The 25,347-nt window shown below is 38.5% G+C and overlaps 1 protein-coding gene across 1 annotated transcript in view; it reads right to left on the reverse strand.

Moving 5' to 3' along the window:
• Window positions 1–25,347, reverse strand: part of DERA (deoxyribose-phosphate aldolase) — a 103,233-nt gene that overhangs the window by 50,043 nt on the left and 27,843 nt on the right. The window contains exons 2-6 of the mRNA XM_082634934.1: window positions 24,567–24,664; window positions 23,290–23,437; window positions 19,696–19,791; window positions 17,335–17,469; window positions 461–589 (exon numbers count right to left, since the gene is read on the reverse strand). Of these exons, the coding sequence (XP_082491060.1) occupies window positions 461–589; window positions 17,335–17,469; window positions 19,696–19,791; window positions 23,290–23,437; window positions 24,567–24,664 (606 nt within the window). The remainder of the gene's footprint in view (window positions 1–460; window positions 590–17,334; window positions 17,470–19,695; window positions 19,792–23,289; window positions 23,438–24,566; window positions 24,665–25,347) is intronic.

Below are 25,347 nucleotides of genomic sequence, written 5' to 3' on the forward strand. Positions count from 1 at the left end.
TTCAAAATATAAAAAACAATGACACCGCCCTAAATTTAAGAAGAAAAAATTAACACAAACAAAGCACAGGCTGCCTTAGACAGTATGGATATGGATCTCTGAGAAAAATCAAACCTTAAATTCACACAGAGGAATAAGTCAGTTAAAGAAATTTCTGTCTAACATATGTTGATGAATGAATAATCAAAGAATAACACAGAAGGCAATTCACTAACAAGAGAGCCATCTACTGCCTTACAAGGATAGTGCAGTGATAAAATGCCACCAAAAAATGTGGAAGAAAGCCAAGTTTGCGAACATTTCCCACTGCACATGTATTCATAAAGTATCTGACGCCCCACCAAAACAAACTCCAAGTGGTTAGCACTTGCAGCTAATAGCCAAATGCTCTGACTCACTTATTTCTTCTAAAAACATCAATTCAATATATACCATCATTTCAATATAAAACCTGGCTTACCTGCCATCATTGCTATCATGCTGGCTTTATAGACATTCGTAAGAGATCCAAGTTCTCCTGTTGCTAAGATGGTTTTGAGATGAGCCTCCCCACAGGCCTTGCGAAACTGACGAATCTCATCATACAGGGCTGGGGAAGGAAATAATTGAGGCAGTTACAAAGCAGGCAAGTGATAACATAACTTGGCAGCCCTTCAGAGCTGGTAGAACCCATCTCAGATTTAGGAAACATAAACCATTTGTCACTTTCTAAAAATCACCCCAATTTAATATTGCCTCAAGCATTCTGTTGCAGTTCACATCCTGTTACAAGGAATGCTTAGTTTGCTATCATGAAACTCTTTCTATGCCCTGGCCCAAGGTCCTGAGCCATGGAGCTTTTAAAATATTATAATGACATGGAAATTACAAATAGTTTTTGCTGCTTCCATATGATGGTTACTTAGAATAAAAAAGAAATCCATCTACCAGATACACAGGGGTATGCTACTTTGCAAACTAAAGAAAAAAATCCTCAGGTCCTTATTAATTCTCACATTCACACAAAATAAGTTCTCTTGTTGGAATATAAAGCAGGCCTTTCCTGAGAGCTCGGCTAATTGTAATAAAGACATAAGAGCTTGCCCCACTATCTGCCAGGGTATGTGTCTATATATTGGACTAAAAAGTGTTGAGCCTGGCCAGGTAGTGATGGATGTATGTACACAAATCCAGCTGTAGAGGAATTCAGAGATGCAGCTTTGAATCTATTAACCTCTGACGCCAATAGCACATTTGGCTTTCTAGAACTCCATATAGCACTCTGAAAGTGGCTGGATTAAAAAAAAAAAAGTTAGTCTCAAGTCAGCAAACTCAGTCAAACCATGAAAGTTATAACAAGATAAACAAAACTTGTCTTCTCAATCCTAGAAAACTTGAACTTAACCTGAACCTCGACAGTGAAAACTGAACAAAAATAAAGGCAAGGATTCTATCACAAGATGCACAGTAAAGTCCAGTGTTCGTTGCCTCCAAGAAGTACCCACAGGCTTTTTAAGAAAGAATTGAATATTTTCACAAATCCCTAATAATCAGTAGTTTTGAGTATTAGAGACCATCTGAGATGCCACACCTCCCACCTTACCCTGTGCGTCCCACATAAATTATGAGAAAATCATCTTACTCACACATCCAATATGACAACATGTGAGAATGGTATAAATAGCCAAAGACTATGTGGCAATAACAATTTATATTCTTTTAACTCAGAGTATGAATCTTGGAAGGAATGACATTTACTGAGTTACCAAATCTAAAAAGAGAAAGTTGTCCTCTAAGAACTAATGACAAGGAAATCTCTTGATCTAAAACTTCGAAGGCTAGGGACTTCACTGGTGGTCCAATGGTTAAGCCTCTGTGCCTCCACGTCAGCGGACAGTGGTTTGATCCCTGGTCGGGGAACTAAGATCCCACATGCTGTGCGTTGTGGCCAAAAGGAAAAAAAAAAAAAATCAAGGAAATCAAAACGTAACTAGAAACAAATGACAATGAAAACTCGATGACCCAAAACCTATGGGATGCAGCAAAAGCAGTTCTAAGAGGGAAGTTTATAGCTATAAAAGCCTACCTCAAGAAACAAGAAAAATCTCAAATAAACAATCTAACCTTACACCTAAAGGAACTAGAGAAAGAAAAACAAACAAAACCCAAAGTTATCAGAAGGAAAGAAATCATAAAGATGAGAGCAGAAATAAATGAAATAGAAACAAAGAAAACAATAGCAAAGATCAATAAAACTAAAAGCTGGTTCTTTGAGAAGATAAACAAAATTGATAAACCATTAGCCAGGCTCATCAAGAAAAAGAGGGAGAGGACTCAAATTGATAAATTAGAAATGAAAAAGGAGAAGTTACAACAGACACCACAGAAATACAAAGCATCCTAAGAGACTACTACAAGCAACTCTATGCCAATAAAATGGACAACCTGGAAGAAATGGACAAATTCGTACAAAGGTATAACCTTCCAAGACTGAACGAGGAAGAAATAGAAAATATGAACAGACCAATCACAAGTAATGAAATTGAAACTGTGATTAAAAATCTTCCAACAAACCAAAGTCCAGGACCAGATGGCTTCACAGGTGAATTCTATCAAACATTTAGAGAAGAGCTAACACCCATCCTTCTCAAGCTCTTCCAAAAAACTGCAGAGGAAAGAACACTCCCAAACTCATTCTATGAGGCCACCATCACGCTGATACCAAAAGCAGACAAAGATACTAAAAAAAAAAGAAAATTACAGACCAATATCACTGATGAATATAGATGTAAAAATTCTCAACAAAATACTAGCAAACAGAATCCAACAACACATTAAAAGGATCATACACCATGATCAAGTGGGATTTATCCCAGGGATGCAAGGATTCTTCAATATATGGAAAATCAATCAATGTGATACACCGTATTAACAAACTGAAGAAGAAAAACCATATGATCACCTCAACAGATGCAGAAAAAGCTTTTGACAAAATTCAACACCCAATTATGATAAAAACTCTCCAGAAAGTGGGCATAGAGGGACCTACCTCAACATAGTAAAGGCCATATATGACAAACCCACAGCCAACATCATTCTCAATGGTGAAAAACTGAAAGCATTTCCTCTAAGATCAGGAACGAGACAAGGATGTCCACTCTCGCCACTATTATTCTACATATTTTTGGAAGTCCTAGCCACAGCAATCAGAGAAGAAAAAGAAATAAAAGGAATACAAATTGGAAAAGAGGAAGGAAAACTGTCACTGTTTGCAGATGACATGATACTTTACATAGAGAATCCTAAAGATGCCCCCAGAAAATTACTAGAGCTAATCAATGAATTTGGTAAAGTTGCAGGATACAAAATTAATACACAGAAATCTCTTGCATTCCTATACACTCATGATGAAAAACCTGAAAGAGAAATTAAGGAAACACTCCCATTTACCATGGCAACAAAAAGAATAAAATACCTAGGAATAAACCTACTAGGGAGACAAAAGACCTCTATGCAGAAATCTATAAGACACTGATGAAAGAAATTAAAGATGATACCAAGAGGTGGAGAGATATACCATGTTCTTGGATTGGAAGAATCAATATTGTGAAAATGAGTATACTACCCAAAGCAATCTACAGATTCAATGCAATCTCTATCAAAGTACCAATGGCATTTTTTTACGGAACTAGAACAAAAAATCTTAAAATTTGAATGGAGACACAAAAGACCCCGAATAGCCAAAGCAGTCTTGAGGATAAAAAACAGACTTGGATGAATCAGACCCCTGACTTTAGACTATATTACAAAGCTACAGTAATCAAGACAATATGGTACTGGCACAAAAACAGAAACATAGATCAATGGAACAAGACAGAAAGCCCAGAGGTAAACCCACGCACTTATGGTCAACTAATCTATGACAAAGGAGCCAAGGATATACAATGGAGAAAAGACAGTATCTTCAATAAGTGGTGCTGGGAAAACTGGACAGCTACATGTAAAAGAATGAAATTAGAACACTCCCTAACACCATACACAAAAATAAACTCAAACTGGATTAGAGACCTAAATGTAAAACCAGACACTATAAAACTCTTAGAGGAAAATATAGGAAGAACACTCTTTGACATTAATCACAGCAAGATCTTTTTTGATCCACCTGCTAGAGTAATGGAAATAAAAACAAAAATAAACAAATGGGACCTAATGAAACTTCAAAGCTTTTGCACAGCAAAGGAAACCATAAACAAGATGAAAAGACAACCCTCAGAATGGGAGAAAATATTTGCAAATGAATCAACAGACAAAGAATTAATCTCCAAAATATATAAATAGCTCATGAAGCTCAATATTAAAAAAACAAACAACCCAATCCAAAAATGGGCAGAAGACCTAAATAGACACTTTTCCAAAGAAGACATACAGATGGCCAACAAGCACATGAAAAGCTGCTCAACATCACTAATTATTAGAGAAATGAAAATCAAAACTACAATGAGGTATCACCTCACACCAGTTAGAATGGGCTTCATCGGAAAATCTACAAACAACCAATGCTGGAGAGGGTGTGGAGAAAAGGGAACCCTCTTGCACTGTTGGTGGGAATGTAAATTGATACAGCCACTATGGAGAACAGTATGCAGGTTCCTTAAAGAACTAAAAATAGAATTACCATATGATCCAGCAATCCCACTACTGGGCATATACCCAGAGAAAACCATAATTCAAAAAGTCACATGTACCCCAATGTTCACTGCAGCACTATTTACAATAGCCAGGTCATGGAAGCAACCTAAATGCCCATCGACAGACGAATGGATAAAGAAGATGTGGTACATATATACAATGGAATATTACTCAGCCATAAAAAGGAACGAAATAGGGTCATTTGTTGAGACGTGGATGAATCTAGAGACTGTCAGACAGAGTGAAGTCAGAAAGAGAAAAACAAATAACGTATATTAACGCATATATGTGGAAACTAGAAAAATGGTACAGATGAACCGGTTTGCAGGGCAGAAATTGAGACACAGATGTAGAGAATAACGTATGGACACCAAGGGGGGAAAGCGGCAGGGGGATGGGGGTGGTGGTATGATGAACTGGGCGATTGGGATTGACATGTATACACTGATGTGTATAAAATTGATGACTAATAAGAACCTGCTGTACAAAAAATAAAATAAAATTCAAAAATTATAAAAAGAAGGCTAATGTGCAGTTAACTTATGATTTAATTAATGATTTTTCTTCCTAGTACAATGTTGCCATCAAAAGCAAGCTTAAGAGTGAAACAAATGTGGATTTAAAACCCAACTCCGTCACTTCCTGTGTGACTTCAGGCAAGTTATTTCTCTCAGCCTCACCTCCATCCTTAAAGTGTCAATAACAATATTTATTTTATAGGGTTATATGAGGATTAAAAGAGAAGATATATATACAGTACTTCACACATTGCCTGTCTTACTGTAAGCACTCAAAAAGTTTAATCATTAAGCTCAGAATTCTAGTAAAATGAATTTTCACTAAGTGTTGTGTGATAAAAGTCAAATTGTGCTGCATGGCCTGACCCAGCCAACTCTTTGTACTGCACCGAAATTTTGTTATACGGATTAGTGCTTAACAACCAGTGAGCCATCAGATAAGGCTTGAAAATATTTTATCACAGCATTTGTTAAAGTGAACTTTGGCCTGTATAGCGAAATTCTTTTTTTTTTTTTTTTTTTTTTTTTTTTTTTTGCGGTACGCGGGCCTCTCACTGTCGCGGCCTCCCCCACCGCAGAGCACAGGCTCCGGACGCGCAGGCCCAGCGGCCATGGCCCACGGGCCCAGCCGCTCCGCGGCACGTGGTATCCTCCCGGACCGGGGCACGAACCCGTGTCCCCTGCATCGGCAGGCGGACTCTCAACCACTGCGCCACCAGGGAAGCCCCCGCGAAATTCTTAAAACATTGATCCTGAGCACGTTTATGAACAAAATTACCACCAGCCTTTTTCTGAAACATATTACCTTTTGACCCAGTGAATTTCTTCACCTACAGTTAAAATTAACCAGAAAAACCAGATGTATTTTATGACTCAATTATCAGCCACCTGGAGTTTACGCTTTTTAATCCATGATCCAAACAGAATGAACCAAAAATGGTCACTTTAAGCTTAATTGGATTTAACAAATATGGAACTAGTGCCTTCTGATTCTTTAACTGCCAACTCCTCAAATCATTTTACTGACCTATTTCACCAAATAACAGGATCAAGGTTTTCTGAGCAAATAACTTAAATCTTTAAAGATCAACATTGGGAAAGTTGTTATTTGTTTCTGTTACCATTTTGCCCAGAGTATACCAGGACAATTACATCAAGAAGCACACACCAAGTCTGGCCTTATTAAAGCGTTGCCTGGGCTCCATCAAATGAATGCTTCTCCTTGGTCCTTTGACTCTTACTGAGTGATGCAAAGATGAAGAACAGTTAGGGATTTTCATCAGTACTGCAGCATCAGCAATGGCAGCAGATCCAAGAGTCCAGTGGCCACCAGCCAGCAGCGTGGTGCCCGTGCTGGCCGGTGGAAGCAACACCAGCAGTGGCCCTGTAAGCAGACTCTTCCTGTGGCACAGCTGGCTTATTCTCAGCTCCCCACTCTTTCATGGTCCTGCTTGTTCTGTAAGCGGTTCTCCAGGCTTCCCACTGATTCAGTGAGCTACTCTACATCCTCCTAATAAATCCCTTTTCAGCTTAATCAGAATTGTTTTCATTAGTTTTCAACCCACAACTCCAGTATAACACATACAGAAGACTGGGGAAGTATGGTGTAGTGGGCAACAGTGTGGGTGCTCTGACGGCCTGGATTCAGATCCTAGTTCAAAACTAATTTGTTGTTTGGTCTGCACAAAATTACTTAACCATTGCCTTGGTTTTCTCATCTGTAAAATGGGGATAATAGAGGTTCACATATTTTGTGGAGTTATTTCGAGCATTAAATAGGTTACTATACATTAAAAGTTCTAAGGACAGTATCCAGCACCTGGTTAACAATCAGGGAATGTCAGTCACTTGTTCTCCTGCTGCTGGTAGTGGCGGTGATGCTGTTACAGTTTCTGCTGAGTGCTGATCACGTTCAGAGCACAAAGGGACTGATAAAAGCAGAGGGCACCATGATCTACGTTTCCTAAAGAACATAAGATACGACCTCTTTGGGGCACTAGAACAGAAGTCTAGTTTACTATATCACAAACTTCTTTTAGCTTTGTTTGTTTTAACTCAGAGCCCATGCTCCTTTGGATAGCAGAGACTGCTGGTATAAGACAGTTTTGGCTACTTGCTAGTCATGTAAACTTGTAGGAATTACAATTTTTCTAAGCCCAAATTACTTAGGGGGCTTCAGTTTGCTCACATATTTTGGGTAAGATTAAATAGAAGAATACATGTAGCTAGAAGAGTACCAGGCATTTGCTAAGCATTTAATTATCCATACTAGTTTTCTATATTTTTCCTTATGTAGTTTCTGAAATCCAAAAATAACTTTAAAAAACAAACCAAAGCAAGTACTGTCCTAATACTTATAAAAATATACTGAGAATTTACAGATCTTACTTACAAAATAAATAAATAAATAAACCATTTCACTCCAACACACACCATGGAAGCCACAAGAAGCACAGGTAGTCTTGAACACCTGGCATTGCAGTAATAGTCACCCTGGAAACTAGATAAATGCCATATGCAAATCAAAGCAACTTGATGGCTGAAATGTAACCTAGTCAATCTCAAATCATAATGTCCTTTACCATACTCAACTTTCACCTTCCTTTCAATATGAATAAGCAAAACAATGGAAAAACTAATGGGTGGGTTTCCTCCTACATCTGCAGGAAAGGACAGCAGCAGGATGTAGATTTATATAATTGCTACAGGACTATATATGTGGAGGAAATTACAAGTGAAGTAATAAGTTCAAGAGATCCTCCTTCCAAAAAATTCCTCATTAGGAATCATTACCCAAAAGAATTAAAAATCCTCCAAGTTTTCAAAGCAACTTCCTTCAAAAATTCTCAAAGTGTTTTCTACACATTGAGGGACGCTCTTACCAGTGAGGGTTGGGAATTCTGGAAAACTTGGTAAGCACAGCCAGCCTGAGTACGCAGTACTGGGCCAGGGAGACAGCCTGCACGGTCAAGAGATTGTTACATACAAGGGAATTGAGCAAATAAGTAACTATACTGATGAAAATGGGAGGAAAATTTCTCACTGACAAGAAAAAGAGGCATAAATCTAGAAAAGGAGAGGGCAAGAATAAACCATGTGCTGTTGGCTTGTAATGGAAGTTATCCACGTGAACTCATGTTTCTAAGACAGATAGATAGATAGAGAGATACAGACAGATGTATGCGTGTTTGTATGTGTACTGTATACATTCACATATTTTGTAGAGCTTTCCACTGAGAAGGCCTAGAAACAACAACCCTGTAGCAATGAGTACACCTAGCACCCAGATCTTGGTTTCTAAATACCAGCCTTCAATAAAAGGAAGCAGAGCTCCTTGGGAAAATGGCTGATTCCAAGCCTGGGGCAGAGAAAGCTGAAAATAAGCAGGAAATATCTTGTATAAGAATTACAAGGAAGGTCTTAGAGAAAAACGGAAACATGTCAAGAGGACAGAGGAGCCAGTCTGAAGCAGCTGCCACTTGCCAAATCTGGGGCAATTTGAGTACCAAAATAAATAATGACAGTAATGGATTATAACCAACTGAGTAAAACAGGCATCCATGAGTTCTTACAGAGAGGAAGAAAGGGAGGGAGGAGAAGGTAATGCTAACTAATAAGTATAGAAGAAATGATGGAATTAGAAAATCACCATTTGGCAACTATCGGAGCAATAACTGAAAAATTATCAATGAACACTAAAACAACTGAGCAAAAGTTAGATAAGGAACAGGATATTAACATAGTCTCAAAATATCTCCATTCATAATGGATGTTAATTACCTATTAAAATACAAAATACTTATTAATTTTACAATGGAGAAACTCAGCAGAAACCATATTAGCCAAGTAAAAAAGAAACATCATCAATAATGGGACAAATCAACATGTTGGGACTCCTGAAATAATGCACTGAGAAGAACAGAGCAAAAGTTCAGTGTTATTCCTGTCAAAAATACCTAACTTGAATCTAATCATGAGAAAACATGCAACACACCCGAACTGAGGTACACTTTACAAAATAATAGACCTCTATTCTTCAAACACAAGGAAAGATGGAGGACTATTCCAGATTGAAGAAGCCTAAAGAGACACGTAACAATTGAATTTGGACCTAATTAAAACATTACTAGGATAATCTGAAAAACCTGAACAAAGTCAGTGGATTTAATTGTAGTATGATAGTGCTAATTTCTGGACTTTGATGGTGTACTGTGGCTTCATATAAGAGCGTCCTTGTTTTTAGGAAATACACACTGAAGTATTTAATAGTAATGGATCAAGAGCTCTGCAACTTAATCTCAAATAATTCGAAGAAAAATTATATCTATATCTCTATCAATCTATCTATCTATCTATTGATATCTATCTGCATACACACAAAGAGAGAGACAGAGAGAGAGAGAGGGAAGGCAAAAAGATAAACGGGGTAGAATTTTATAATTGGGGAATCTGAGTGAAGAGTAAACAGGAGTTTTGTGTACTATTTCTGTAAGTTTTAAATTATTCAAAAACAAAAGTTAAAAAGTTACAACAAATGCTGTTGTAATTTATTTAGCATCCAGGTATTTTTCTCATGGGAGGGCTTTTGAAACTATCAACCATTCTACTGTTTTGTAAAAAAAAAAAAAAAATGTGTGATTATATGTGGCACGTATTATTTTATAACCTGCTTTTTTTCCCTTTGATATATCATAGACATCTTTCCAAATTAATAAATACAGGTCTGTAGCACAATTTTTAATGGCTGTACAATCTTCCACTGCATGGTCGTAAATAATGTATTCAATCATCTTTCTATTATTGGATATTTAAGGTTTCAGATTTTTTGCTCTTATAAACAATACTTAAGCAAACACCCTTATAGTTAAGTCTTTGCATACATCATGACATATTCCTTAGAGCATTTATTAATTTTTCTGCTCACATACTCATAATACATATTCATTGTTAAAAATTCAGGGCTTCCCTGGTGGCGCAGTGGTTGAGAGTCCGCCTGCCGATGCAGGGGACACGGGTTCGTGCCCCGGTCCGGGAAGACCCCACATGCCGCGGAGCAGCTGGGCCCGTGAGCCATGGCCGCTGAGCTTGCGCGTCCGGAGCCTGTGCTCCGCAACGGGAGAGGCCACAATGGTGAGAGGCCCACGTACCGCAAAAAAAAAAAAAAAAAAAAAATTCAAACATTACAGAAACAGAAAATCCCCCACTTAAAAAAAAAAGAAAGAACAATTCTTTCATGTACCAGAAAAATAATAATTTGGAAGACTATTATAAAAGATAACTGACAAATGAAAATGGAATTCAAATACCACGACTGCAAATCAGTCAGAATAATGCAAAATTTAACAAAACACACACAGCAGAGAAGTGGCTGGCATAGTGATGTCACATTAAAAAACCTGATAATAAATGTTTTGACTTGTAACGAGGTTTTCAGGAGTAGTGAGAGTGGTTATACAAGAAACCCAGGATGGATTACATTGTAGATGCTTAATCAATACAACGGCACAACCAGCAGAGATGTGGTCTCTCCTGTCTGTCCCGTCTCATCCCTCCTACTGGAGTTACACTGAGGAAGAGAAACGGAGGTCATAGCCTGACCTTCAGCTTGTCACTGCCAGTAGGAACAACAAGCGGGGCTGTGCTGGTGGAGGGGTCCCTGGTAGAACTCAGAGAACTCAGCCACTCTGGGAAAGGCCTGTGTGCATGAGGATGCTGATCCAAGGGGTGGAGGGGTTCACACTGCATCAGTTTTAAACAGCATCCAAAACAGGGTGAGCACTGGCTCTACCTTCTGCCTCCCCGTGTTAGTAGGAACTCTCATCTAAAGCATTCTACTTTTCTCTACCTAAATTATCCTCTTTCTTTCCAGCTCCCACCTAAAAGGAAAACAGATTCCTAATTTTGTGGCTGCTGGCAACTTGTTAAGTTTTCCGGAAAAAGCACTGCTGTAGACATAGAAAACTATGTTAGTGAAGCTTTCATGTATAGGAATTATGAACTGAGTAAGAATCCAAGTGTTTAAAGACAATATCTCCTATCTAAAAGCCATGAAGTAGATTTCCCTTTATATTTCATGCTATTCAAAGGCACTTAAAAAATAATTGTTAACGAACATATCTAAGCAATTATTTTTTGAGTACCGGAAAGATGTTCAACACTGCACATGAGTGGCCTGAAAATAACTCTTAAGATAATTATATGTACAGTCAAACACTTAATATAAAATTATACAGCAACCTTTTAATCTAAAAAAGCCACAAAATGTTCAAGAACAGTTTTCATCCACTAAGGCAACTAATTAATCTTGTAAGACTAAAACAGAGATGAGCTAAAACATGAGGTAGTCAAATAACCTGCAAGAGATAAAACACACACATTTTTGTCAATAGTATTTGAAGTTCTGAAGAATCATAGCATTAAAAAATAATAATAATAAAATAAAAGCATACAGCTGCCGTAAGTATCTCCAGATTTTTTCTTTTATAAACAACCCTCAAAACAGAAAGCACAGATTATGGGTTATGTGATTCCTCCCCAAAAGTGTCTATAGATTTAGAGATTGCTTTTCTCATAAGATACTATGATTAACAGCTCTCTAAAACAAAGAAAAATCCTAACTTCTTTTAAGAGATGTTCTTTCTACCACCCTTCTTTTGTAAAAATAAGCGAATAAGAAAAGTAAATTGTTGCCCAGAGTCAAGATTTTCAAGATCTACCTGCGTGCAACACAATGATCGATACTGTGGCTTTGGCTGGAATATTTCATTCTCTCACCCTAAAGCTCTTCAGAGTCATGAGACATGTACTCCACAAACCAAATTTGGGAAAGCAAGTCAAAGCTGAAGAACTGAATGGGGTAAAAAAAAGTACGTGAGGCTCTGGATACAGAAGACAAACAATATTTCCAGTTGTGATTCTGAACACACAATGCTGGAAAAATGTCACAGAAGTAGCCACCTCTGGAGTCATGTGTGCTGGTACTCCAGTGTGGAATGGGTTTCCAAAAACTAGTAAAGCCAGTTCTAGGTCCTGATAATAAGCTCAAGGTCCTGGAAGATTCCTGAATCTGATAGCATTTCCATGTCACTGGTAATGTATTAGGTAAATATATGCAGCAGACAGAGAGAGGTCATAAAAAAGTAAAAAATGAACACCTTTGTGCATTTACGGAACATGGAATGCATTTAATTTTCAAAACCTGCTCAATAAGGTTTATAAGATGATGAACCTCTTCTGGTGAATTCTTTCTTCAAAGAACTGTTTATGAAATGCAACTGAGGTGTCAACTTCAATATCATCATTAAAAAACACTGTATTACAAGTCCTTATTGTTGGAATAATACACACAGACAATGAAAACACCAAATATAAAATCACAGGCCGTTGTAGCTCTAAAAGACTGCAGAAGTCCTTACGTCTTATCCCCTCACTGGTAGCTTATTTAAATGGAGGCAGAGAGAAGTGAAGTATTTGCCCAAGGACTCAGTGTAAATTGGCAAAATTATAAATACTAAAACCCGTGCGGGTTCCTCTTCATTAACTCAATGCATGTGCTGTGTCGATACTTCCCTTGACAACATACTATCCTCATCAGGAGGAAGAGGGGGAAAGAGAAGAAACCGCAGCTGGCAAGGAGGGATTCATCTGGGCCAAGCAACAGGATCACCAACTTACGCACATTATCTAATTTAATCCGTATTATGACCCCATGAAGTAGATACCGCTATTCCTATTTTACAGAGAAGGAACAGAAGGTACAGGGAAGTTAAGTAACTTGTCTAAGAGCAAACAGCTACTGACGACAGCACCAGGATTCCAACCAAGTTCTGTCTAATGCAAAGACCCTGCACAGACCAACTGTTTCGGATCTCCTAGAGTGACCCCCACTTCTTCCTCCACAATGTATCCCTTCTGGGTACGTTCTGGGTCTGTGACTCCAATGACAGTTGACCCATCTGGACGGCTAGGTACCCACCCCGTCCCGGTACAGCACAGGAGAGCTGCTCTCTTCATCTCAGAGCACAGTCTTCCCAGGGAGAGGAGAACTATCCGCCCAAGAGCACAGAAGTAGATGTCTTTCGGGCTAAATGCACAAGAGTAACACTGTTCCTTAAGCCTCCTGTTCACGGCTAACTGCAGAGCCAGGTTAAATAAATGGCAACACGTGAGGATACGATTTGTACTAATTAATCAATATGTAAATCCAGCAATGCTTTGATTATACGGCACCTAAACTATGTAGAATCAAGAACTAGAAGCTTTGGGGGACTTCCCTGGCAGTCCAGTGGTTAAGATTCCACACTTCCAATGCAGGGGGCACAGGTTCAATCCTGGTCAGGGAACTAAGATCCCGCATGCCACTTGGCAAAGCCAAAAAAAAAAAAAACTATAAGTATATTAAAAACAAACAACAAAAAAAGATGCTCCAAGTTAGTGCTTCTCCTTAGGACTATGAGATGGCAGGGGAAGAAGGGGTGGAATTAAAATCACCTAGAGTGGGCTTCCCTGGTGGCGCAGTGGTTGAGAGTCCGCCTGCCGATGCAGGGGACACGGGTTCGTGCCCCGGTCCGGGAAGACCCCACATGCCGCGGAGCGGCTGGGCCCATGAGCCATGGCCGCTGAGCTTGCGCGTCCGGAGCCTGTGCTCCGCAATGGGAGAGGCCACAGCAGTGAGAGGACCGCGTACCGCAAAAAAAAAAAAAAAAGGCCCAAGGCTGTGAAACTATGGGAGGAGGTGGGAGCTACAGCACGGCCCAGGGACTGGGTTCAGGAGGAAGGAGAAGAGGAGGAGCAAGGGAAGTAGATCTGATGCGAGGACAGTGAGAAGTTCCTGCGTAACAGATTCTATTTTTCCCGAGAAGCAGCAGGTAGGTTGTCTGCCAGTACTTAAGGAGCTTCAAGGTGGGTGAAAAAGTTAGAAGTTTGAGGAAGTAGATTTTAAATGGTCGTCAAGGAGAATCCAAGAAGAGGAATACGAGCCCTCTCCAGTCTCCCCTTTGAGTTCATACCCTAAACTGTGGACCCTGTGACCATGAGAAATGGTGAAGATACACTCTGAATGGCCAGGTTTAGAAAACAAGATTCTTTCTTTTGTGCTTTAACCAGTGTCCTACACACCTCAGTGCACAGAGGATCCTGGATTAGAAGGTGTAACAGCCTCACAGATACTTCCATCAGTAAATTCCAAGAAATCAATGTTAGGCTTATATTTTAGTAAACAGCTAATATTAAAACACGACACCGAAAAATACAATATGTAATCAAACTGAGAACTGAAATTAAGATAAAACACTGCAGTGAAAAAAGGCCTAAGACATTTGCAGGTTTCTAGTTAGAATTAAATTCTAGTATTAAATGTTCCTTTTCAATTTGTTTTGGGTCAAGAGGGTATTAACACCATAAAAAGAGTTAATAGAAAAGTATGGTCTGGGACAAAGATGTGTTATTATATTTTGCATGAATGTCTGTTATTGGGAAATTATCAGTTCTTAAAAACAACCATTCCTAGTTCATTAAGGGAAAGGCAGTTACATCAAATCTCATCTCCTATTGTATTTTATTTTCCAATTAGTAGTATTCTAGAGACAAGAGCACAAGTTATAATATAAACTACACTTCTATGTCTGTAACTACTTAATAAAAGACAAAGGACATAGTTTTTTATCCAACTAAATGACATAGAGTTTATTTCTAGATTTGTTTTAAGTTATTATGCTTACTCATTTTTTTCTTACTCTAGGCCTTAAATCTTAACTGAAATCTATGACAAGGAACTGACAAGCAGAATTAATACACAGGGACAAGGGACATCTACTTAAAATAAGCCATTTAAGAATGACTGCAACTGCCCAAGGCACACATGAATTATAAGAAAAGGACCAAAAATCAAAAGAACAAAAAGATATTTGTGAACTGTCAAGAATTTAAACCTGGCAAGGCTTAAAAAATGTTGGTAAGTACAGATGGGAGTATCAGGCAATGGGAATGGCCTGACATTTTTTTTCCTAGATCCTTCAGAATTGCTGTACTAGTGACTGGATTCTCCTGGAATACAGGGATGCTCCTAGGGGCTACTGGCATCTCTGAGATGACCTGCCTCATAGCTCACGGTCCAGACAGCTGTGCCTTTTGACTTCATAAATCTTTTTATTTAAACACTTGTTGTTATTGTTGTTTTGCCTCACCCTTTGCTGTGAGGCTTTTTATGATCACATCCTGTTTGGCTCACGCAGCCCACTCTCTTTCCCTGCCAACTCCTTTCCGTTAAGGCACAGAAATGTGCACCATCTAACATATTAAGTATGTATGGGGGGACTTCCCTGGAGGCACAGTGGTCGAGAATCTGCCTGCCAATGCAGGGGACACGGGTTTGAGCCCTGGTCCGGGAAGATCCCACATGTTGCAAAGCAACTAAGTCCATGTGCCACAACTAGTGAGCCTGCACTCTAGAGCCCATGAGCCACAACTACTGAGCCCGTGTGCCACAACTACTGAAACCCGCTCACCTAGAGCCCGTGCTCTGCAACAAGAGAAGCCATCACAGTGAGAAGCTCGCGCACCACAATGAAGAGTAGCCCCCGCTTGCAGCAACTAGAGAGAGCCCGCACGCAGCAACAAAGACCCAGAGCATCCAAAAATAAATAAATTAAAAAAAAAAAAAGAAAAAAAGAATGTATGGGAATGTAGCTAATATTCCAAGCCAAAAGACTACCTTTTCCAGCTTCACTTGCAGCCAAGCCTGGCCATGGAACTCACTTAGGGCCAATGAAGTGTAAGCAAAGATGGTGTGTGAGATTTGGGGACAGGACAAGCCCCTATTTCCTGTTGTCTGGGAGATGAATGTAAAAGCTGGAGCTTCAAAAGCCATCACAGACAATGGAGTGTCCTTGAGTATGAGGACAGAAGCCACACTCTTTGGAAGTGGAAGATAAAAGTAGTCCAGGTCTCCAAGAACTTTGTATTTCATAAAACCCCTGAAATACCTACTTCCCAACTTTATGTGAGAGAGTAAATCCTTGAGCGTTTAAACCACTGACTGAATCTTTGTTGCTCTATAACCAAAAGCAATTCTTAATGGATAAACAATGGAATTAGAATTTACAGAAGATGAGATAGATGGGTTGATGGATAGTCATAGATATCTATGAGATATTGGCAAGACCAATAGGTAAGTTAAGAAAAAATACATTAAATATAATCCTATTTTTAATTTTTTCACTTTTAAAAAATTTTGATTTTAAACTTAACAGAAGGATGGGAGTTGCATGTGTGTATATGAAGAGAAAAAAGTTTGGAAAGTTGTGCACTGTAGTGTTATCAAGGGTTATTTGTAGGGGATGAGATGATGTAGAACATCCACTTCTTTATTACTGGTTAGAACTTTTGTTTTTAACAGCAAGAAGGTATAACCTTTGTAATTAGAATAAAATATGCCAATTATTTGATATTCACATATCTAAAGAGACAACACATTATTCTGGCTTTATCCTATGACTGTTAAAAATTTTTAGTTAAACTACTTGTTACAATGATTTTTTTGAAATACATAATTGTACTTATTTTAGCTATCAACAATCTCTAAGTATACAAAATACATTTAAGGCAGAGGTAAAATCAATTCCTTCAAAAAAATAATAGCTTGTTACTGGAATGGGAAATGTCCTATTGTAATTGACATGATAGTAAATCATGAATCTCGAAGATGAATAAGTAATAATACCCAGAGGAGCTACGTTCAAGAACAGGAGTAAAAACAGACTTAGCAGACTAATTAATAATCCCACATCCTCCAAATCCACAAAGATTAACATAAAAAAGGGAAGCTTCCTCCATCATATTAAAATAAACTCTGCATAAAAGACTTGCCTGGAGTGATTTTTGTATTGAGTAGCAAAACAGTAGAGAATAGAATAAAGTTAATAATCCACTGCATGGAAATAACTAATCACCTAAAGGGATCTAAAAAGTCCATGCAGGTGGGCAGGATGAGCAATCTTGGTTGAGTTTTCTCAATTCACCCTCTGATCTAGTGACTTGTAATCTAGAACAGTGACTTCCACACCATGCTGCCTCTTATCAGATCCTTGCCATCTGACTGACCAGGGAAGAACCAAGTCTCCCTCTTGGGTAAGGATGTGTGTGTACTTACCTTCCCACTGGCCTGTCAGCACCAAGGTCCTGTTAATTACCACGTCAATTTCTGAAGCTCCATCTTCCACAGCCAATCTGATCTCTTCTAATCGTGTTTTTAAATGAGTCTGCCCAGCTGGAAAGCCAGTGGCCACTAGTAGAGAAAGAAGAAAAAAAAAAAAAAGAAAGGAAGGAAGGTAGTGAGGGAGGGAGGGAGGGAGAGAGGGAGGGAGGGAGACAAATTTCAATTGGTCAGTACCTCATCAAAGAATTTCAGACCAAAAAAATTAGCGTTTAGACCAAAGCATGAATGACACTTCAGAACTTCATGCCTACCTTGCAAAGTGAAGTGTAAAGAAACTGAATGCAACTTTATATAGTACTGACGTTAGGATAAATATTAGTATTATGTCCTTTGGAAGACCTGAAATTAAGTTGCTACAGAGATGCTCATGGGGGTGCTTTAAGTAAATAGCAATTAAGAAGATATGTCATCGTCAAAGTGAAAGTCATAAGATAGTAGCTACAGCCCTGTCTTGATGGACACTCATTAATTCTGGATCCTACTCATGACCAAGTTGGCTATCACTGTCATGATTTACTCATTCACATTTAGAGCTGCTGTAACCAAACTGTAATATAGGTTCCTCCCACTGCCCATTTTAAAATGAACAGCCAAGCAGATGAGAATAAAGGGGAGATGTTGCACGATGGAAAAGCACCTAATTCGTCCACAAAACTGGGGCAGGGGTAAACTGGGAAGAGCAGGGCCATGCATAAACAAAAGGAAAATAAACACACAATGACACTTTGGAAAAAGTATTAACATTTTTAACATGCTCATCATTAATTCCATTCCTGTGTCTGAAGATAACCTTTCATGTTTCCTTGATGTTATTAAATTCCTTGGGTATGTTACCTTAGAGGAAAGCATGTTTCCCTGTTGTATAAAGGAAAAGCTGAATTGACTGAGGCTAATGAAAAATGAAGGTTGATAAAGGTGTAGCTAGCTGCCAAATACTCTGGGAATCTTCACAAATAGGTTGTGTATAAATACTGTATAGTCTGTTTCTTTTGATGTATCCCTAATAAAATAATGATTTTCTTAGCTTCCTTCTTTAAAGCACCAGGATATTCCTCTAATACCTTTTAAAAGGAGAATCTAATTTTATAGGTATCTATCCATATGTAAATACACACACACACATACAGGGAAGCTTTGAGTAAGACTTTTCCCTCCCTCATGCCTCGTTCTCCTACCGCATCTATCTTAAGTCAGTAACTCTTTTTTCTTTTTAATATTTATTTATTTGGCTGCGCCGGATCTTTACTGCCTTGTGTTGCAGCATGTGGGATCTAGTTCCATGACCAGGGTTCGAACCCGGGCCCCCTGCACTGGGAGCACGGATTCTTACGCACTGGACCACCAGGTAAGTCCCTACATCTATCTTAAGTCAAAAACTCTTGAACACACTCTCTTTTCTTTATCTTTCAGGCTTGGGGGTGGCTCTCATCATCTCCCACGTGGCCTGTGATGAGTCTAACTAACTCCATTTCACCCCTCTATAATTTGTCCACTACCATCCCCTAACTTAACTACGTCATGAGGTGGATCATGGTATGTCTCTGCTTAACATCTTTTGGTATCTTCCCCGTCACCAAAATAAAACCCAGATGCCACAGCCTGGTATGGTTTCCCCATGGGATCTGGCCCCAATCTACCTCTCCAGCTTCAACCCCCAAGCTCCGCCTTTGTCCTACCTTAGGATCCAACAACTGCAAACCCCTTTCAGTTCCCTGAACTGTGCTACTGCACCTTCACATGTGCTAGTTCCTCTGTCTAAAATGCCATTCCTTAGCTTATCAACTCTCTAAACTCGTCCTTAACCTTAAGACCCAATGCAGGGGTCTTACCATCTCCGCTATGAAGCATCCGCCTACCCACTGAGTGTCATCAACCTCTGCAGAATAAATCACTACCCACTCAGAGTTACAACTCTACCTTCTGCATATCTTTATTGTTATATTTTACATATAAATAATATTACATGTCCTGTGTTACAATTTTTTTTAAAACTTGACTATTCCTCCTAAACAGCTAAGTTTCCTTTAAGGACAGAGATACAGTTCTATATTCTTAGGAATTAATACATATATAATACAGGCATACATATATAATATATATATATAATACATATACAATATAGGCAATTAATACAGGCAATTAATAAATTTGAAAATAATAGATAAATACAACCAATTAAATATATAAAACTAATTAAAATCATAGTATAAAACTACAGAGATAATACCCCGAAGTGTCTGAGTTGAAGAACTGGAAACATGTTGATAAAACGACAACAGAAGCCACAAATTTTACCTGATGCCACTGGGATATCACAGCCTGCAGCCTTCAGTGCTTTTACTGCATCACATACCCGGGCAGGATAAACACAAACGGCAGCTGCAGTAATGCCTATGAAGAAAGAAATCATAACAGCCTAGTTTATGTGAAGTTCAAGTCACACAATATGCTTTTAATTATTATTTATACTTCAACATTGGCGGAAATCAAAATGAGAGAAAAAATAATTCCCCTACGATGCTGCAACAAATTAAAAGGTTTTTACTTTCCACATTCCCTTCTGGCTCTTGACAACATGGATCATTTTCTCATCATCACGGTTACAGAATAAAATATATATATATTTTTAAATTCTATTATACTTTTTAATTGAAGTATAGTTGACTTACAATGTTGTGCCCATCTCTGCTGCACAGCAAAGTGACTCAGTTATACACATATAGACATTCTTTTTTTAATATTCTTTTCCATTATGGTTTATCACAGTATATTGAATAAAGTTCCCTGTGTTATAAAGTAGGACCTTGTTGTTTATGCATCCTATATATTCATAGTTTGCATCTGCTAATCCCAAACTCCCAGTCCTTCTCTCCCCCATCCCCTCCCCCTTGGCAACCACAAGTCTGTTCTCTATGTCCATGAGTCTGTTTCTGTTCTGTAGATAGGTTCATCTGTACCATATTTTAGATTCCACATATAAGTGATGTCATGTAATACTTGTCTTTCTAACTTAGAATGATAATCTCTTGTTGCATCCAAGTTGCTGCAAATAGCATTATTTTGTTCTTTTTATGGCTGAGTAGTGTTCCATTGTATGTATGTACCACATCTTCTTTATCCATTCATCTGTCAATGGACATTTTGGTTGTTTCCATGTTTTGGTTATTATGAATAGTGCTGCTATGAACATAGGGATGCATGTACCTTTTTGAATTATAGTTTTGTCTGGGTATATGCCCAGGGGTGGGATTGCTGGATCATACAGTAATTCTAGTTTTAGTTTTCTGAGGAACCTCCACACTGTTTTCCATAGTGGCTGCACCAACTTACATTCCCACCAACAGTGTAGGAGTGTTCCCTTTTCTCCACACTCTCTCTAGCATTTGTTATGTGTAGACTCTTTGAAGAAGGCCATTCTGACTGGCGTGAGGTGATACCTCATTGTAGTTCTGATTTGCATTTCTCTAATAATTAGTGATGGTGTGCATCTTTTCATGTGCCTACTGGCCATCTGTATGTCTTCTTTGGAGAAATGTCTATTAAGGTCTTCTGCCCATTTTTCAATTGGGTTGTTTGTTTTTCTGTTGTTGGGATGTATGAGTTGTTTGTATATCTTGGAGATTAAACCCCTGTCTGTTACATCATTTGAAAGTACTTTCTCTCATTCCATACGTTGTCTTTTTGTTTTTGTTTTTGTTGTTATTGTCATTTTTATGGTTTCTTTTGCTGTGCAAAAGCCTGCAGGTTTGATCAGGTCCCATTTGTCTATTTTTGTTTTTATTTCTATTGCCTTGGGAGACTGCCCTAAGAAAACATTGGTACAGTTTATGTCAGAAAATATTTTGCCTATGCTCTCTTCTAGTTTTACGGTGTCATGTTTTATGTTTAACTCTTTTTTAAAAAAAAAATAGGCAACGCTTCACGAATTTGCGTGTCATCGTTGCACAGGGGCCATCCTAATCTCTGTATCGTTCCAATTTTAGTATATGTGCTGCCAAAGCAAGCACTAGAAAAAAATATTTTTGATACATTGTTCTTGGAGGTTAACATAGTGCCATTTGTAAAAAAATTCCTAAATAGTAAACTTGGTGGCCTTGATCCAATGAAACTGTTTTATTTCATGCAGATAATAAAATCCAGGTTTTTACAGCATTCAGGACAGCGGATGAAGAAAAATGTAAGTGAACCTTACAGGGTAGTACAGGCAGACCCTGGAGATAGTGCAGGTTCAGTTCCAGACCACCGCAATAAAGCGAATATCACAATAAAGTGAGTCACGGGAATTTTTTGGTTTCCTAGTGCATATAAAAGTTACGTTTATACTATACTGTAGCCCATTAACTGTGCAATAGCATTATGTCTAAAAAACGTACATACCTTAATTTAAAAATATTTTATTGCTAAAAAATGCCGAAGAATTACAATGGTAACATCAAACATCACTGATCACAGATCACCATAACAAATATAACAATGATGAAAAAGTCTGAGGGGCTTCCCTGGTGGCGCAGTGGTTGGGAGTCCGCCTGCCGATGCAGGGGACACGGGTTCGTGCCCCGGTCCAGGAAGATCCCACATGCCGCAGAGTGGCTGGGCCCGTGGGCCATGGCCGCTGAGCCTGCGCGTCCAGAGCCTGTGCTCCACAATGGGAGAGGCCACAACAGTGAGAGGCCCGCGTACAGCAAAAAAAAAAAAAAAAAAAAAGTCTGAAATACTGCAAGAATTATCAATATGTGACAGAGACATGAAGTGAGCAAATGCTGTTGGAAAAACAGCGCCGATAAACTTGCTCAATGCAGGGGTGCCACAAACCTTCAATTTGTAAAACACATAGTATCTGCAAAGTGCAATAAAACAAGTTACACCTGTTTAGCAAAACGACATTTAACTAATTCTATTCCCTCTTTTGCAGAAAATAATAAAATCTGGATCTGAAGCCCTCATTTTGAGGAATAAGATCTTAAATTGAAAAATCAAATAGCCACTGTAAAACAATAGCATAAGACTCATATAAAGCTGTTGCTTTTAAGTGGTATAAATGGTAGGTGTTTTATTGTCAACTCAAAAGAAAAATACTACTTTTCAAAAGCTGTAGGTTTGTTTAGGTCTATAAGTTATCTACAAACTATTTGGGATAAAATACCTGCATTGGGCCAATGCAGCATCTCTAGCTGCATTCATTATAGACAGGCGCCTGGGAACCACGAAGGATCCCTTCATGGTTTAGATCTGGTTCCTAAAACCAGCCCATTGAGTAACAACACACATTGTCCTGGAAATACTACTTTGCCTTCCAGGTCTCAAGTTTCCTCATTTAGAAACAAGGGCATTGACTCTTAAAATCTCCTCCATTTCTAAAATGTTAAGATTCTAAACTTACGGCAACTTTAGAAAGTCTTTTCTTTCATGTATACGAAGAGAGTGAGTGTAACTTTTTTTCAAAAGATCTAACCTCATATACAAGCTTGCAATATTTCCCATTTGTATTTTATTCTCAAAAGTATTTCATTTACTCACAGAAAATACTTTATGTATGAGGTGTGATTATTAAGTAATGAGCCTGGCTTTTTCATATGTGGCTAGGGAATCAGAATCAGTACTTGAGAGTCACTAAATAGAAAACTTCCAAAACTGAAGAACTAGAAAGAAAAATAAAGAAACTCAATACTGGCAACTTTAATCCATGATGGGAAAGAACTGACCTAAAAATGAGACTCAGATTCTTCCTCTGCTGCTTTTCAGAGAAGAATCTCAATTATTTCTCTATGTACACAATTCTATCATGGATTTTATTGCTACCATCATTTTAACAGCTGAATCTTAAGCCCTCTTAGATTTAGTGACTGTTATTGTAAAAAAGGTAAACACCAGACAGACTGTACACATTACCTTTATCGTGCATATTTAAAGCTTTTAAGAGATCTTCCCAGATTGGATACTTGGCTTTATAACAGAGCCTTTGAATGTTGGAAGATGTGTCATCGCCCGAAAGTGTAGTAAGATCTATAAAGGTAACAGCTTTCAGGAGCCAGGCAGCCTGGTTTGAAGAAAAGTTAAAAACAAGGTTTAAAAAAATAATTAATCTCCAACCCAGTTAGTTAGTAAAGAACCATTAGGCACATATGGGTGCTAAAATCTCTTGTCTATGCTGTTCTAAGGCATATGCTCTGATATATGCTCAACAGTGACCAAAAAGATGAATGTTACATAGAATAAAATAAAAGGGGAGAAAATAGCTTATAAATGTTTTTCTCCCATAGATAACCCAAATTGAAATCCCTAATAGATCAAGTCTCCCCACATGTGACTTTTCCATTTCATTCACAAGGAGCCTCAGAGGGCCACCCGCTAGGGGAGAACTTGGGAACAAGAGTTTCTATCGTACATTTTACCTCCAGCCTGGGGTCTGGAATGAGACACTGTAAAAAGAGTCTCCATCTTCTTTGTTTTTTGTGTTTTTTCAGTTTAATCCAATTATAATTTTTAAACAATATTCATATTTCACAACTCATTCTGATGAATGCCTTTTATCTTTTCAATCAGATTATTTCTAAGGATGAGCAAAATGTGACCTGTCATCCTAAAGGATTCAATCACTTGTGAAACAGACTCTGAATTCCTTTTAGTCCTGAGATGCACAGCACGTCTTTCATTGGTACACACTGAAGAATATGCTGACCACAAGTACTCTATGAAACATCACTTTTCGAATTTTGAAAAATGAGTTAGGAAAATTAATTAGTATGGTAAACATGATGGTCAAAGAAGGTCAACTCATACCTCAGGGCCTCAACAGCGGACACACCAGGTTTAGGTGTTACGGTTTTAAAATTAAAATAGAAGCCAACCAAAGAAGGTATGTCTAAAAAACTGAATAAATACGTTGAGAAAATATGCCATTTAATTCACTCATGAATAAAGATGCCTCAAATTTATTTGTGGCTTTGCCACTCAAGAGTGATAAGATTTTTAACTTGTTTGGATAAATGTGTTATCTTTCTCCAACCCATCATCATCATATATGAATTATTAAAATAAGTCATGGACAGCTGCAATCTTTTAAGTTTAGATGCATCTTGAGCAAAATTCAATCTCGTGGCGTTGAGGGAAGGGAAGGGACCAGGGCTGTAAACTACAGGGAGAGAATTCTCAGGAAGAGCCCTTACTTGCCACTCCTTTTTCACGGGTCTGAGGGCCTGGATTTGCTCTGCACGCCTCAGAACTGCCGGTTGATTCACCTGTATTTTGGAGATCCAGCTAAGGTCTAAAGGCAAAAGAAGAACACTTTAAAAGTTTTATTAAACATATTCACCTGCTTTTACATGGTCCTTGGAAGGATAGATTTATCACTAAGTAGCAAAGCTCTTTTAAGCCTTCTATTTCTTTTTTGCTGAACTACAAATAACTAACCTCGTTGAAGGAAGCCCAGCCATGAAAAGGCCTACTTCGTGTACAATCAAGTACATTTGGAACTAGAAGAACCTGTACTGATTCATTACACAGATATGTCTAACCATGGCGGAAAATGTGCTATTCATGCCACGGGCCTCACTTCTGCCAGCAGAGACTTATTTGTGAGTGTCCAGTCCAGGAGAATGAACGGTTAATAAACACATAGGTGAATTAATATTGGGGCTTAAAGGAATCCTTGATCACTACCTCCTTGCTGATAAAATTAATAACTACTAGATGCTGATAGGATACAGCCCATTCTTTCCTCAAAGGAGAATTTTTCCAGGTGTATTAGAAATTAGTGCACTGGGGCTTCCCTGGTGGCACAGTGGTTAAGAATCCACCTGCCAAGGCAGGGGACACGGGTTCAAACCCTGGTCCAGGAAGATCCCACATGCCGTGGAGCAACTAAGCCCGTGCGCCACAACTACTGAGCGTGCGCTCTAGAGCCCGTGAGCCACAGCTACTGAAGACCGCGTGCCTAGAGCCCGTGCT

Source organism: Mesoplodon mirus (assembly GCF_964341445.2).
Source record: "Mesoplodon mirus genome assembly, chromosome: 11".
Taxonomy (NCBI): Eukaryota; Metazoa; Chordata; class Mammalia; order Artiodactyla; family Ziphiidae; genus Mesoplodon; species Mesoplodon mirus.